This window comes from Anguilla rostrata, chromosome 15 (genome assembly GCF_018555375.3).
Source record: "Anguilla rostrata isolate EN2019 chromosome 15, ASM1855537v3, whole genome shotgun sequence".
In the NCBI taxonomy this organism is placed as follows: domain Eukaryota; kingdom Metazoa; phylum Chordata; class Actinopteri; order Anguilliformes; family Anguillidae; genus Anguilla; species Anguilla rostrata.
The window spans coordinates 28,613,395-28,629,639 of NC_057947.1; the positions used below are offsets into that span (position 1 = coordinate 28,613,395).

Here is a 16,245-nt window from a genome sequence, read left to right on the forward strand (position 1 = left end):
AGCCCACTGGAGATATTCTGCCGTTTTGGGTTTTGTAAGCACTGGATTTAATAATCAGGCTCTTCGAAAATTCAGAATAATAAGTAGGCAGGACTGAAAAATTGTTTTTAGAGTTTCTGCGCCGCTTATCTTGTGCGCTAGGCTATGCACAGCTACGGTAGATGGCTGTTTAGACTTGCCTCTTTTTTTGCAAACCCCTCTTTTTGTTATCCATTTTGTACCTTGCATCCCTACACGAATGCATTTTGGCTTAAAAGCCTTCCTGAATATACAATGATATATGGACGGTTCTTATTTAACAAATTAAGTAGGCTATGGTCACAAACCATTACTTTGTGTGTTTTACTGAATAACCCAAAGCTGTGAAAGAATGCCTCTCAATAGAAGCGTATGAAAAGGAGGGAAACCGTAATTTACTGAATTTACGGACTTGTTGTTACTTATGTGTACAGTAATAAATTGCTACCTTGTGTCCGCACTTCCCTGCCTAAAAAAACAAATTCTTCTGAATGTTTTTGAATAACAAATCCGACTAAAATATTCGCAAACCTGATGCCAAGCAAAGTCTGACGCTATATCAGATTTATTTAATCAGCGTCCTACCCGCGCTCATGTAATACTGTAATTGCCAGACATGGACCGAGGGATTGTGCGTAATTGCAGCCTGAGATGAGGAGACCTTGAAGATTAGTATTGTGGGTGGGCGTGGGGAGGCTTTTGTGCGATTTGCGCAAATAAAACGCACTCCCGTTACATCAAGATGTCCTCCGCACCGAAGCACTGCTGCCGTCAGTCAAGGTCCTTCTGGAATTCTCTGTGAGCCCTGCTCTTTCTTCTTCTTCTTTGCTTCTCCGTCCGCTGCTTGGTCATTCGCTCCCCCGTTTCTGTTTGCTATGTCATAAAGAGATATTTATAAGGAGAGAGTGAAAGAGAGCGAGAGAGAGAGAGAGAGAATGTGAGAGAGGGAGACAGAGAGTCCTAGAGAGAGAGAATGTGAGAGAGACTGAGGCTGACTCTCCTGGTTCTGTTGTGTGTCCAGGGCTACATGGTGGAGTTGACGTCGCAGCAGGGCAGCGTGGGTAGGGTCCTGCAGATGGGGAACGCGCTGCTGTCCGACGGCCGCTTGACGGAGGACGAGGAGAGCGAGGTTCGGGAGCAGATGAACCTGCTCAATTCCCGCTGGGAGCACTTGCGTGTGGCCAGTATGGAACGGCAGAGCAAGTACGCACCCCGCCCCTGAACAGCAACGCCATGCCCCTCACAGCCACGCCCCCTCTACACCACGCCCCTCACTGCCACGCCCCCCCTGCACCCTGCCCCTCACAGACATGCCACGCCCCTCACAGCCACGCCCCCTCTGCACCATGCCCCTCACAGCCACGCCCCCTCTGCACCCCGCCCCTCACAGACATGCCCCCTCTGCACCATGCCCCTCACCACGCCCCCTCTGCACCATGCCCCTCACAGCCACGCCCCCTCTGCACCATGCCCCTCACAGCCCGCCCCCTCTCACCTGCCCCTCACAGCCACGCTCCCTCTACACCATGCCCCTCACAGACATGCCCCCTCTGCACCCTGCCCCTCACAGCACTGCCCCTCTGCACCCTGCCCCTCACGCCACGCCCCTCTGCACCGCCCCACAGACTTGCCATGCCCCTCACTGCCACGCCCCTCACATACATGCCACGCCCCTCACTGCCACGCCCCTCACATACATGCCACGCCCCCACTGAACCCCGCAGGCTTATCTACACACAGCTACACTGCATCACGCCCAAACTGATCAACGCATGCACATTAATTACACCCACACTGTACATCACACTTCCACTAACTGGATAGACATGCCCTAAATGATCAGCACAGGGCCCACATTGATTAATACACTCTCAACACAGGCACACACTATTAGCACCTCCGCTGTATTAACTCAGTGCTGTTACTCTCTCTCTTCCCTTCTCTGTCATGAATTAACAAGCCTCTAATTGATTCTGGTGTGGGGGGGGGGGGGGGTTTGACACAGATCCCTGATTGGTTGGGTTTCCTTCTCCAGGTTACATGAGGCCCTGATGGACCTGCAACACCAGCAGCTGAAGCAGCTCACTGATTGGCTAGACGTTACGGAAGCCCGGATCAAGCGCATGGAGGCGGAGCCACTGGGGCCCGACTTGGAGGACGTTAAACACCAAGTGGAAGAGCACAAAGTATGCACCTCTCTCCTCGCTTCTGTTGTCTTTCCTGTGTGGGCGTGGCTTGTGATGGATGTGGGTGTGGCTTGTGTTGGATGTGGGCGTGGCTTGTGATGGATGTGGGCGTGGCTCCAGGCTGTGTCCCGCTACACCCCTCTGACTGCCGGGTTTCCTCTTGCCCTCACAGCTTCTCCAGGAAGACCTGGAGTCGGAGCAGGTGCGCGTGAACTCCCTCACCCACATGGTGGTGGTGGTGGATGAGAACAGCGGGGACAGCGCCACCGTGGCCCTGGAGCTGAAACTGCAGGTGAGTGGCCCGGCAGTGTTTCTGAGGGGAGAGGACGCCGCTGATAAGCGGGTCAGGAGGTGATTAAAGTGTGTTCAGCGGAGCCTTAATGACTTAGTGTGTGCGCTGCTGCACTCAATGCACTAGAAACTAGTGCGATAAATGCATTCTGCATTCGAACGGTGAGCAAGGAACTGTTTAGCTTAGTGAGGTGTGCTTGCGTGATCTTTTCAGTTTGTAAGGATCAGCTGAATTCATTGTGAAAGGATCAGGGATCTGCTGAGTTAATAGTGAAACATGTAAGGATCAGTTGAATTGTGAAACGTGTAAGGATCAGCTGAATTAATTGTGAAATTTGTAAGACACGGCTGAAATAATAGTGTAATGTGCTTTTTTATTTCCAGTTTTGTGTTACCGTATTCAAAAGGATAATTAATTGACATACATGCCGACAGTTTATGCATACTGGGCTGCACTATTGACACAAACGTTATGGACATGTGCACAAGTACATGTGTGCGGGTTTGTCTGTGTGCATGCTCAGAGACAGACACACGCTCAGGCGTGCTCACATGCATATAAACCTCCTTAGCCTTGGATTGGTTCTAAATCTTTCTTCTGTAATAATGGAACTAAGTGCAGTCAAGCATAGATTTGCATTTCCTGTGAAACTAACCGGACTGGATTGGAAGGAAATATCTTTTATTTTTCATTCTTTGTATTTAGCTGTTATGCTCAGCAGAAGCTTAGCAATGTGATTATAGGATTCTAATCTCCTGTTACTGCAGAATGCTGTATTGCATATTATTTTTTTATTGGGAAGATGAACTGAAATTAATGCATTTTCTTTCTGTCATCTGTAGAACTGTGGAGGTAGTGTCTGCTCCTGTAAATTAAGTATAGTCAGAGTCAGCGTCAATTCTTAGACCCCCCAGCCCCCCCTCCCCCCCACACTCACAAGTTACTCACAATCTTAATACAGCAGGGAAATTCAGTTTTAAGTCTGCCGCAGGTTTTCATCTGGCTCATTTTCATGAAAAAAATGCAAGTGCAAAATTGTGTGGTGAGTCACAGGTGGGGATGTTAGATGGGGGTGTGGCGGGGGGTGTGTGAAATGCGTGCAAGTTTGGGCTGGCGGATCACACTGTGCGCCAACATCGCCGTCGAGATTCACCACTAGTTTCATGATTGGTTAGGCCTGGAGTGAAATTAAGCAGTACACAATTTTTTTTGTGTTTTTTAAAATTTTTTTAGCTTTGACATCCATGAAGGGCGCTATATAAATGCAATCAAGCCTGCAAACGCCTGCAATTGCGGCCCTGTTTGCTGATGAAGCTTTGTGCTGATTGCACGAAGTTCAGGGATGATAAACACCTGCGGTGCCTCTCGGACTGCACTGCACAAAACCAGACCTTGAATAGTCCTTATCAGGATATTTCACTGTTATAACACCGCGTAGGGTATTGAAAATGTATTTAGCCTCAGTATGGTAAGAATGCTATGACACTATTGCAGTTTAATACGACAGCTCTTGTACTGAGTTGTAATTGTAACGAGAGTCTGCACGACAGGCGGTGTTGGTGTAATAAGCCTTTGCAGAGCAGGTTTTTGTGGTGTGTTTTTTCAAAAATTCTAAGTCCATGTTCTAGAACTCCATTGCTTTTAATTACCAGTTGTGATTGTTACATCAGCATTAGAATGTTCGGTTAAGAACATTCTAATCACATATTTGTGATCTCAAACCTTAAAGGGTTAAAGAGTTTTGTTACACTGCATTGGCAGTGTCTTTATATTAAAGTTAATACACTCTGTCAGTGTCTGGATAATTTAAGAGTTTTCCCCACACAGGCTTCAGTTTGTTAAATGGGAAGCTTTTGAAAAGACATTAGTACCATCTGGTCTTGAGAATAGAGTTTTATTTTTGAAGTATGTGTAAATTATGATGATGAGAATTTCTCAAGAGACATCTTATTTAAAAACGAATTGAAGCCGTGTGAAACCCTTGCATGGCCTGTTTTCTTGTGTTATTTCCATTTCTTACCTTGATATTGTGCTACGCTATTGTGATTTATTATATATTACAGTATATACATATATATGTGTAGTATTGGCTAAAAGTATTAGGCTGCTTGTGTTTTTAAAAAAACCTTAGGTAGAGATGAATTCAGTCAATATTTGTGCAATTATTGAATAACAAACCAAAATCTTATCTACCTTACCTACCTAAGTTTTTTTTTTTGTTTTTTTGTTTTTTTAAAGACCAAATGTAGCCTAATATCATTGGCTTTTAGTGTAAGTAAAATAGACACTAAAGCTACCAGAAATATGACAGTGCAGGAGGCATTAGGTTCAGATGCACAGGGCCGAGTAAACATTCTGGCAATAAGGTTATTCCCCGTGAGAAATTGCAAAGCAGCTTAAGATTTCCAGGTGTACTGTTCAGTACACACTCAGAAGGGTCCAGCTGATGGGCAGTAATGTTAACAGGAGAAGACCATGAAGATGTAGAGGCAGTAGACCAATATCTTGTAGTGTCTAGCAAAAGAAACTTGTAAAGTTGCACCACAACTACAGGAAGAACTCAATGCAGCCAGAGAGAAACCCGTTCCCCTGACAACAGTGAAACGGCAACTATGATCTGCTGGTCTAAAACTATTTGCGTCTGCCTTTTCCCATTCTTTTTGGTCCAGTGTTGATGATACTTGGTCTACTGGAGACTTTTCTTGTTAACAGCACTTTGCTAGGGCTTTTCCACAAACATACTGTACATCCAGCAGATTGTAGTTGCTGTTTCACTGTAGTCAGGGGAGCTGATTTCTCTCTGGCCCCATTGAGTTCTTCTTGTAGTTGTGGTGCAGTTTTATGACTGTTTCTCTTGCTAGACAACACAAGGTATTTGTAATACTCACATTATTGTTGCTGTTGTTGTTGCTGTTGCTATGTAGTTGATACACAGTTGAAGTGGTCTGGTAGAGGTATACTGAAGTGTGTGAGTCATACTACGGAGGTTTACCTAAGTGTATGACTCATTACTACGGTGGTGTGCTGGTCAGTAGAAGTGTGTGACTCACACTACGGAGGTATACCTTCATGTGTGACGCATACTACAGGGGTATACCTAAGTGTGTGACTCATAATACCAAGGTATGCTGTATAGTAGAAGTGTGTGACTCATACTGTAGAAATATGCTGTACAGTAGAAGTATGTGATTCATACTACAGCAGTATGCTGTACATTAGAAGTGTGTGACTGATACTATAGAGATGTGCTGTACAGTAGAAGTATGTGATTCATACTACAGCAGTGTGCTCTACAGTAGAAGTGTGTGACTCATACTGTAGAAATATGCTGTACGGTAGAAGTGTGTGACTCATGCTGTACGGCAGAAGGGTGTGACTCACTGTGTTATGCTGTACAGTAGGGCTCTGTTGTACGGTAGAGATATGCTGCATCATTAAGGTACATTGGTAAGTAGAGTGTTTTGTTGAGCGGTGCAGAGCCGTGTCCATACAGTAGAGAGATGTGTTGCGTGCGTGCGTGCGCATTAATGAGCCCGATGTCTCTACAGCACTTAGGGGATCGGTGGGCCGCCATATGCAAGTGGACGGAGGAGCGCTGGGTTCTACTGCAAGAGATTCTGCTCAAGTGGCAGCACTTCACCGAGGAGCAGGTAGGTGGCGCTGTTTCCCCTCTTCGTATGCGTTAGTCACATTGGCTGCAGGGGTGAAGAAGGTTTCCGGTCATGAGGGGGAAAGACTGGGATCCATTTCCCCTCCCTTTTGTCTCTTTCCATGCAGTTCTTGTTTGACTCCTGGCTGACGGAGAAGGAGGCTCTCGTCCGATCGATCCAGAGCAGGGATTTCAAGGACCAGAATGAGATGGTTGCCAGCCTGAAAAAGCTTGCGGTGAGTGACAATGGGGTCTCAGGGGTTGATTTGACAATGTGTTGGTCGTGATTGACAGTCCCATGGCCTGAGGTGAACTGAAAAAACTGAAAAAAAACTTGCTGCTGGGGCTGCTGGGTAAGCTTACACTGTGGCTCACTCGCTTGCGGCGAATGAGTGAGCACCATGGTTTTAGATCTAATTCGAACCTGTGTTCGCCACCTGACTGTGGCGGCACACAACTGGCTATGCGTCACCTGAGGTACATAAAGTATGGGAGGGACTCGGTCGCTGGAAATAGCGCAGTTCGTGGCTCGAGCGACTCCTGCTGGCGTGGCTTTCTCTTTGTCCGCGCGTATGATTGGGTCTCCTACATCCCCCGCTCTGTACGTAAGCTGGCTGGCCCCGTGTGTTTTGGAGGAGAACCGCAGGATCTCTTCGCTCTATGTGAATGAGTTCGCTTGCACATAGTTTGCCAGTTGGACATTCAAAATTTCGGTGGGATTTGAGATGCTAAATTTTAAAAAAGAAAAAGAATTATAAATCTAGAGTGGCGGAGACAGGTGAAGTATGCATGGTGCCAGTGTGTGAGGCAGGGTTTTCCGTTTCTCTCACCGGCGCCCCCTGTCTGTCTCTCAGGTTGTGAAGGGGGATCTGGAGATGAAGAGACAGACGATGGACAAGCTGTGTGCCCTGAGCCAGGACCTGCTGTGCAGGGTGAAGAACAAGGAGCTGGCCCACAAGCTGGAGGCCCGCCTGGAGAACCTGGCCCAGCGCTGGGACAAACTGGTGCACCTGCTGGAGGAGAACAGCACCCAGGTCAGGAGCCACCGCCCTCCCCAAACACTGTGCGCCCTCCCGCTCAAATTCAAATTTATTTATAGCTCAACCCCAAATCTGCAGTGCGAGAAGAAGAGGTTTCTGACAACAAGATGTTTAGCATTCTAAATTCATTCTGGTATGTTATGTGTTAGCAATGCTGCTTAATGATACTGTAATAATAATAATAATAATAATAATGTGCATTAATAATATACAGAAGATTTACAGCAGGAACACACAGACTAGCTCAAACAGACCAAGCATAAAAGAAATAAAATGGCCTAAAAGAAGCAAGGAGGCTATAAAAAATAATAAAACCCCACTAAAGATAAATAAAAATAAAACTATTTGTGACAGTGTGATGGAAGCAGGTTGATGAAAGTGGGTTTTTATGAGTGCTTCAAAGGAGGTTACAGGAGTGTAGCCGCTCTGTGTGGAATAGCGGAGAGTAGAGGCTCTGGCCGAGGTCACATGGCGTCCGGCCCGGCCTTCAGAGCGGCCGGCGTGGCCTTGTCAGGTGCTCTGAGTGCGCATCGAGCCTGGCGTCTTAACCACTCGTGGTTTGTGGCAGCGGCGCAGTCGCGGCGCTACTGTACATTACCGTCTGTGTTACGGCTGCCGGTCTCCGAGGTGGCGTCTGAGGGTTTTTTATTACGTTCTTAGTGCTGCTTTAGGACTTCTCTCGCGTTATTTATTGGCTTTTGCTGCTCTGAAGCCGATGTGCATTGTGTGTGTGAAGTGCTGGTTTTATACGTTGACTGTTGTCTGATAAGTTATGGCATAATCTGACTGGCCGACGCCGTGGCCAGTTATGGGCCGTCTCACCGGGCTCGTGACACAGCCGTCACTAGGGCTGGCCGTCATTTAGATTCTGCTGATGCCGGTGGTAACACAATACTTTTAAAACTGTGCTGGTGCCTAAAACGGGCCTGTACCCATACCTTCCTCAAAGTAAAGAGAACATTAAAAAAACTATTATTTATTCATTGCAAAGGCAAATAAATTAAACAATTGAATTGTTTTATTCAATAATTTGTTATGCTGTATACTTATTTTTAAAAAATACCATTTTGCTTTTGCCATTTTGACTGAGTTTAGTGTTAGCTAGTTTTCTAATGGCACCTGCTGTCACTGACTCTGAGTCGACAAGAGCGGGTGTAAAGTTAGCTAGCGAAGGCGGCCGGCGGTGAAACTGAGGCGCCAAAATCTGCGCTGCCGTTCGGTCCGTTCGGTACCGGTCACATGGGAACCGGTGTCGTCATGGTAGCGCGTTTCTGTGTCCAACCCCGCGCCATCGCTGACGTGGACTGCTCGGTGCTTCGCCGCGCCCAACGACTAGCGCTTTAGCTGGATGTGCTACTTAGCCGTCCCAGCCAATGTGCTTTCACGTAGGACACCGTAAAGATAAGGGCTGTGCAGGTTCTCGAGTCCGGTACACACCACTAAATAACTTATCTCTGGCTGTTAGTCTCGGGGTCAGCTCCTCTCCTGCGCTGTCTTTCACTCGTCTATATCGAGCGACAGGTCAGATCCCGGTCCGCTGTGTTCTTATTGCCGCGGCGGTGCGGAGCCCGCTGCTCCACAGTGGCACTGATTTGAATTCCAGCATAGCTTCCATTTAAAAGTTTGTTTGCCGTCGTTCACCTCCGTGACCAATCGGACTGCTCTATTTAAAGGCTGTTGCCATGGCAGTCAGACGACTGACGCACGCTTAATTGTGAGTTGCGGTGGGTGAACTGTCTGCCTGCCCATCAAACTGTCCCCCCCCCATGTCAGGGTACTGCACAGCACTCACGCACAAGGACTTACAGGCTCAGCGCTACACACACAAGCAACACAGACACGTCCTTGTACTTACACACGTGTGTGCGTGCAGATGCGCATACGTGAGCGTTAAGTGACTTGTGAAAACACACATGCTCATGCACACACCTGCACACATACTTATGCACGCGTGTGTAGCCTGGTAGCAGAATAACAGAACATAAGTTGTATGGGTAGCAGTAGCGTTAATGCGATAACGCTGAGAAGTTTTATTAAATTACTGTGTGCCGGATCCACTTCCTTGTTTCTTCAGCTGCTTTTTTCCCTGCTCATATTTGCTCAGTTGCTCACACACACACACACACACACACACACACACACACACCTGTTTCCCTCAGATCTCGCTGGCTGTCACCACCGCCCAGACCGAACAGACTCAGACCACCGTCATGTCGACCGTAACCAAGGTGACTAGGCGGGAGCAGGTGAAGCACACCAAGGCGGAGGCGCCTGTCCCCCCTCAGAAGAAGAGGCAGATCGTGGTGGACTCCGAGCTCCGGAAGAGGTGAGCCGGGCATCAGCCAGACGTTCGACAGCGCCAGCTGCTCCCGTCTGCTGAAGGGGCGTGGCCTCCAACACACTGCACACGTCCACTGCGGGGGGATTGGCTAGAGGGGGCTACCTGAATTGCACCACAGATTGACACACAACTCTGATCACTATGCAGTCCGGGGGGGGGGGTCCACATCTGTGATTGCTGAATGACAGAGTTTAGGGTTAGGGATAGAAGCCGGGTTCAGATTCCAGTAACAGGGACGGTGTTTTAGCGTTGGGTTAGTTTACGTCTGTCACCCCTGGAAGGGTAGAGGAGTGTAAAGGGTCGGGGTCAGTAAGCAGGGCGTTGGGATTAGCGTTGCGCGGGCGCTCGGCGGTGCTCAGGCTGCCGTTCTCTCCAGGTTCGACGTGGACTTCACGGAGCTGCACAGCTTCATGACGCGCTCGGAGGCCACCCTGCAGAGCCCCGAGTTCTCCGAGAGGGGCAAGGAGGCCAGCGTTTCGGACCTGCACGACAGAGTGCTGGTAATCCCCCCGTGGCGCGCTCACGGACTCGCATTCCCACGCTACGCGCACGTCCTCATACCGCACACCCACCCAGCCCGTCCATTCGCTCTTCTCCACACACCCTCCGCACCTGCCTCACGCATCGCCCGCACATTCTGCATTTAGTACTTTTCCCCCGGAGTGCGCATGTGCTCGTATTATCATACTGCATACATTTTCATCCACCTCCCTGTCCCCATCCTCCCCTCCTTCTCATCCTCATCCTTTCCCCCTCCCATTTCTCCACCCACCCCCCCCCCACCCTTCCCCTGTCTGTCCCTCATGCCCCACCCCTGTCTCTCTCTCTCTCTCCCCTCTCTGTCTCTCTCTCTCTGCCCCCCCCCCTCTCTCAGGCAATAGACAGGGAGAAGCCGGAGAAGCTGAGGAAACTGCAGGAGGCTACTCGCTCTGCACAGGCTCTGGTGGATCAGCTGGCCAGTGGTAAAAACACCCTCTCCTCACTGTCTCCATGGCAACCACTGTGCCTGTCCCCCCACCCCACCCTCCTCACTATCTCCATAGTAACCTTTTTTTTCCACTGTCCCTGTTATTGTCCCCATGGCAACCCCCACCCCCACCCCCCCTCCCACCCCCCCGTGTATGTCTCTGTCCTTGTGCAGCTGTTCTCAGCTGTTCTGTGAAAGAACGCAGTTGCGTTCTTTGTGTGTCTGTGTGTGCGTGTGTGTGTGGGTGGGCGTGTGAAAGTTCTGGAATGTTCCGGCGCCGCGTTCCACATTGTCGAGCCGCCGCGCTCCTCCGGTCGTGCTCTGCCTCACATGACCAAGTTGTCTGAGGCGTTCAGGGGGGCCCGTGGTCCACCTGGCTGCTCCGTCTGGGCTATTCAGAGCCACATGACTGGCTTTGTCTGGGCTGTCCAGGGTCTGCGGCCCACGTACGGTGGTCCATCAGACTGTGCTGTCTGCGCACCGCAGGGCATGGGTGTGGGTGCTGTCTGCGCACCGCAGGGCATGGGTGTGGGTGACCCCCCCCCCCCCCCTTTATTTACTCACTGCTGCTTGACAGGGCCTCGTATGATTGTAGTTCTGATTCCTTCATGATGATCTCCACAGAGGGCCTGCTGTAGTTTAGTCTAATGTTCATTTAGCAGGGACCGTGCACAATTAAAATAAAATGGCACCAGTTTACCTTCAAGCTAATTTACATCTGCAGTCCCTGACTAATCTCATTAACTTGTTACTGTCCAGAGAAGGCCTGATATAGTTACTCTGTTACTCTCCACAGAGGGTCTGATATAGATACTCTGTTACTCTCCACAGAAGGGCTGATATAAATACTCTGTTACTGTCCACAGAAGGGCTGATATAGATAATCTGTTACTCTCCACAGAAGGGCTGATATAAATACTCTGTTACTCTCCACAGAAGGGCTGATATAAATACTCTGTTATTCTCCACAGAAGGGCTGATATAAATACTCTGTTACTCTCCATAGAAGGCCTGATATAGTTACTCTGTTCCTCTTCACAGAGGGTCTGATTTTGCCTCAAATTATTTACACCTTTGATAAAGATGAGCAAAGAAGGCTGTATAAAATAAACAATGCAGGTAATGATCTATATATTCAAGAAATGGGAAAATTATATTATTTTATACTAAGAGAAAAAGATCTTATTTGTTATTTAATTTTCTCCTCTAAAACTGCTTCTTTTCACACCGCAGACTACAACTAAGCTTGTATATAGTGGAGTCGGAGGAAGACCATTCATATGCGGCCCACAGGCACTCAATCGACCAACAGGGGTCGCTAGATAGCAATAAAATGTGGTCCCTTACGCACTGAAACCTCTCATTCCTGGGCGACACTATCGCCAATTGCACAACATGAAACCCGAAATATGTTTTTTTTTCCCCCCAAAACCATATAATAGCCTTTATTTATATAACACATTTTGTACACCATGCGCAATACATTGTGCTTCACAGTTTTAACAGACAATTTGAAACAAAAACAGGAAAGGAAAAAGCCAGATTCAAAGAGATGCAATAAAACACGATTATAACGACTTAAAACAAAATAAATTTAAGGTGTAAGACCAAAGTGACATTGCCTAAGCGAAGGCCAGGCTAAAGATGTATGTCTTGAGTTTCTTTTTTAAAATATGCTGCGGTTTTGCTCTCCGTTCCAGTGGCAGACTGCTCTGAAGATATGTCACAATTTGTCACAAGCTTAATTATTCATGCGAATAAAATCCAACTGAAACATCTGCATTAAAATGGGTACTTTTCTGGGTAGAGACTGACTATGAATCTCAACACCAAACCAAGATACGGTTGACTGACCACCATCCAGGTTGACTGTTTTGCAGTGGCCATCACTGGACTCTCCCCAGGGGACCCCATTGTAATTTTGTGGTGTAAATTTAAGAGGGCAGTTCAGAAGTTCAAACCAAAGGTCCTGAATGATTTGAAATGAAGGAATGGCCCGAGATACCCCCGGCTTGCTCACCAGTCTCAAAAAGCAATGCAGAAAAATGACTGTATTATGCTTGAGGCACAAAATAAGTTATGAGCGTTACTTTGCTTAATTCCTTTGAATAATTATTAAAGTTTAATATTTTCCACATTTGAATAGTAAAATATAGCTCACCGCTTGCATTATTTATTTTACACAGTCTCCTTTGTTCATCTTCATCAAGGGTGTGAATAATTTTGTTAGGGTACGGTAGTTTACTGTAGTCTCAGTCATTTTCCACGGGGGGAGTCTGCTGCTGTTTTTCAGCGTGTTTTTTTTACGGCAGTGTACCACAGCCGCCTGGTACCCGGTACTCTCTCTGCTCTTCCCCCAGACGGCCAGCACGCGGACGACATCCAGCAGGCGGCGGAGCAGCTGAACAGCCGCTGGGTGGAGTTCTGCGCGCTGCTGGACGAGCGGCTGTCCTGGCTGGCCTACCAGACCAAGGTGCTGGCCTTCTACAGCCAGTTCCAGCAGCTGGAGCAGGCCGTGCTGACCGCCGAGAACTGGCTGAAGGTGCAGCAGCCGCCCGCCTGCGACCCGGAGCTGCTGCGGGTTCAGCTGGAGCGCTGCAGGGTGAGGGGGGGCGCGGCCCGAAAAACAGGGCCTGTCCGTCCGTCTCTCTGTCCGTTCGTCTGTTCGTCTGTCTGTCTGTGCGTCTGTCCGTCTGACTGCCTGTGGTGCTGTGTCCATGCTGTTCTGTTTGCTGTAATTCCTGCCTGCCCAACATGTTGCTGGAGATGTATGGTCCTGTAGGTTTTCATTTCAACCCTAATTTGGCACACCTGATTCTACTAATCAGCAGTTCGAGGAGATCCCAGGCTGTTGGACGAAGTGTGCTTTGTTAGGGTTGGAGCGAAAACCTACAGGACGGTAGATCTCCAGGAACAGGGTTGGGCAGTCCTGTTTTAATGCCTTCTGGCATATCTTATTACTTATTTATTATTGTGTATGGCTGTTGTAAGGGTATATTGGCCTTATGAGTTGTGTGTGCATGAAGGTGCTTGTATACTGTGCATACAGATGTCGTGAGTGTGGATGTAGATATGTGGCTGTCTTGAGTGTGTGTATGCGTGTGGTATGATCTATGAAGAGTGTATATTTATGTGAGGCTTTGTTATAACATTTATAATGTGTGTGAATGGGGGTACATAAAAGTCTATGTGGATTTAAAAGGGCTGATTTTCTGCAACGTTTCATACAATGTGAGTGAGCAGATGTGAATATTCGGGCATGATCAGTATGCAGCCCAGAGTAAAAAGCTTCAGAATATTATCGCTAAATCAGCTTTTGCTCTTTAATGCAATCACTCTACTGAATTTTGGGAGTGGACATTGATGAATGATGAAGTGATGAGGTTTGTCTGTTATACTGAGTTTTAGCCTACATACCCAGCTAGCCTCTAGACTGTACTCCCAGCAAGCCTGTAACATCTATACCTAGCTAGCCTGTAGCCTGTACACCCAGCTAGACTCTAGCCTATATACCCAGCTAGCCTCTAGCCTATATACACAGCTAGCCTCTAGCCTATATTCACAACCAATCCCCAACCCTTACACCCAGCTAGCCTCTAGCCTGTACACCCAGCAAGCCTGTAGCGTCAGTACCCGGCTAGCCTGTAGCCTGTATGCTTAGCTAACCCCTAGCCTGTTTACCAAGTTAGCCTCTACCCTATATACCCAGTTAGCCTCTAGCCTGTATACAATGTAGGCCTGTACATCCAGTTTGTGTCCAATTTATTGCATTTTGGAATTACCGACAGTTTTTATAACTAGACATCCCTGTATTTTATGTCTTTTAAGTTGTGTCCTAAATTTCTGTTTAAATTTTGGAATCCAAATTACCCTCTGCCGATATGATCACAATGTGCTAGGCTGAGATACACGCCATCAATTGACATACGCAAGTGACAGCGAGGAAGAGAAGATGACTAAAACCTCTAGATAAGATGTTTAGTCGTGTACCAGACAGGAGCGTCTGAACATCCCTTATTTTTTAGTGTCCTGTGTGAAAAATAAGTTTGGTGGGTCTCCCTGGCGGCACATCCAACTAAAGCCTTGGCTTGATTATAGTGATTTTTTTTGACCAGTCTGGATAAAATTATTACATTTCAAGCAGTAATAAATGTTTGGCTGATACAAATAATCTCTCTCTCTTTCCCCCCCTCTCTCCCTCTGTCCCTGCCTCCATCTTTAGGATGAGCTGGCCCGCCTCTCGTCCCTGCAGCCGCAGGTGGAGAAGCTGAAGGACCAGCTGAACGAGCTGCGGGAGAAGGAGGAGGGGGCGCCCGTCGTTCTGGACGCTGACATCACCGCCTTCACAGAGCATTACAGGGAGGTCCTGGCCGACCTGCGGGCCCGCGAGCGGCAGCTCCTGCTGGGTGAGGGGCTCGCCCGTCCCATCCTGCCCGGGGGGTGGGTGCTGTATGGGGGGGTAGCGGGCTGCTGTACTGTGGCACGTGTGCTGTAATGCTGTGCATTCAGCTGTAGATGCTGTGCGTTCAACCGTAGATGCTGTAGATGCTATGCATTCAGCTGTAGATGCTGAGCGTTCGGCTGTAGATGCTGTGGATGCTGTGCATTCAGCTACAAATGTTGAGCGTTCAGCCGTAGATGCTGTGCGATCAGCTGTACTTGCTGGGGAGGGATTGAGGGATAAGAGGCTGCTGATAATGAGGGTAGAAGTGTGAGGTCTTAATTCATCCTGACGCTCAGATGGGATTGGTGGAGGAGCATATTTTACTTCCGTTGCTTTTGAAGGGCCTGTGAGTGAAGGGAACGGTGTCTACCCGTACTTCTCTGTGGAATGGATCACGCGCGGTTCGCTGTCATGTAGATGAGCGGAAAGTCCTTTGGAAGCTCGTCTTTGATCACTCGTTTTCTCTCTCTCTCTCTCTCTCTCTCTCTCTCCCCCTCCGTTGTTCCCCGGTTCCCTCTCTACCTTTCAGTCCAGGAGAGCCTGCCGCCGCAGCGGTATAAGGAGACGGTGACGTCGCTGCTGGCCTGGCTTCAGCAGTGCGAGGCCCAGCTGTCTGTTCCCTCGGCGGCTGTCACTGTCTACCCCGTGATGGAACAGCGGCTCAAGGACATCCAGGTGTGTGTGCGTGTGTGCGTGCGTGTGTGCGTTTCTTCATGCGTGTGTATCTGTCTCTCTGTCTGTTTGCCTGCCTGTCTGTCTCAATCTCTTTGTCTTTCTGTGAAAGCCTACTTCAAACGCTGTCTTTCTAAGTCTGTCTTCTGTGAAGGCTTACTGCAAGCTATGTCTGTCTCAATCTCTGTCTTTCTGCGAAGGCCTGCAAGCACTGTCTCATCTCTGTCTTTCTGTGAAGTCTGCAAGCTGTCTCATCTGTCTTTCTGTGAAGGCCTACTACAAGCTCTGTCTGTCTCAATGTATGTCCTTCTGTGAAGGCTTACTGCAAGCATTGTCTCTCAATGTCTGTCTTTCTGTGAAGGCTTACCAAAAGCACTGTCTTGCTAACTCTCTGTCTCTCTGTGAAGGCTTACTAAAAGCACTGTCTCTCAATGTCTGTCTCTCTGTGAAGGCTTACTGCAAGCACTGTCTCGCTAACTCTCTGTCTCTCTGTGAAGGCCTACCGCGAGCAGTGCGCCTGTAGAGACGTGTGTGAGAGCCGTGTGCTGTTCCCGCTTTGCTGTGTCTGGGCTGCGGGTTTCTTATCAGCCGGTCGTCCTCGCCTGCCTCCGCCTCGCTCCGCCACCCTCCCTCAGC

At 48.5% G+C, this 16,245-nt stretch overlaps 1 protein-coding gene across 1 annotated transcript in view; it reads left to right on the forward strand.

Annotated features, from left to right (window-relative positions):
• dmd (dystrophin) overlaps nucleotides 1-16,245 on the forward strand; it is a 192,242-nt gene that overhangs the window by 69,301 nt on the left and 106,696 nt on the right. Inside the window, exons 11-22 of the mRNA XM_064311559.1 lie at nucleotides 1,040-1,221; nucleotides 2,054-2,204; nucleotides 2,377-2,496; nucleotides 6,045-6,146; nucleotides 6,274-6,381; nucleotides 7,000-7,179; nucleotides 9,345-9,511; nucleotides 9,903-10,026; nucleotides 10,401-10,488; nucleotides 12,854-13,095; nucleotides 14,716-14,899; nucleotides 15,467-15,612. Coding sequence (XP_064167629.1) covers nucleotides 1,040-1,221; nucleotides 2,054-2,204; nucleotides 2,377-2,496; nucleotides 6,045-6,146; nucleotides 6,274-6,381; nucleotides 7,000-7,179; nucleotides 9,345-9,511; nucleotides 9,903-10,026; nucleotides 10,401-10,488; nucleotides 12,854-13,095; nucleotides 14,716-14,899; nucleotides 15,467-15,612 — 1,794 coding nt within the window. The remainder of the gene's footprint in view (nucleotides 1-1,039; nucleotides 1,222-2,053; nucleotides 2,205-2,376; nucleotides 2,497-6,044; nucleotides 6,147-6,273; nucleotides 6,382-6,999; nucleotides 7,180-9,344; nucleotides 9,512-9,902; nucleotides 10,027-10,400; nucleotides 10,489-12,853; nucleotides 13,096-14,715; nucleotides 14,900-15,466; nucleotides 15,613-16,245) is intronic.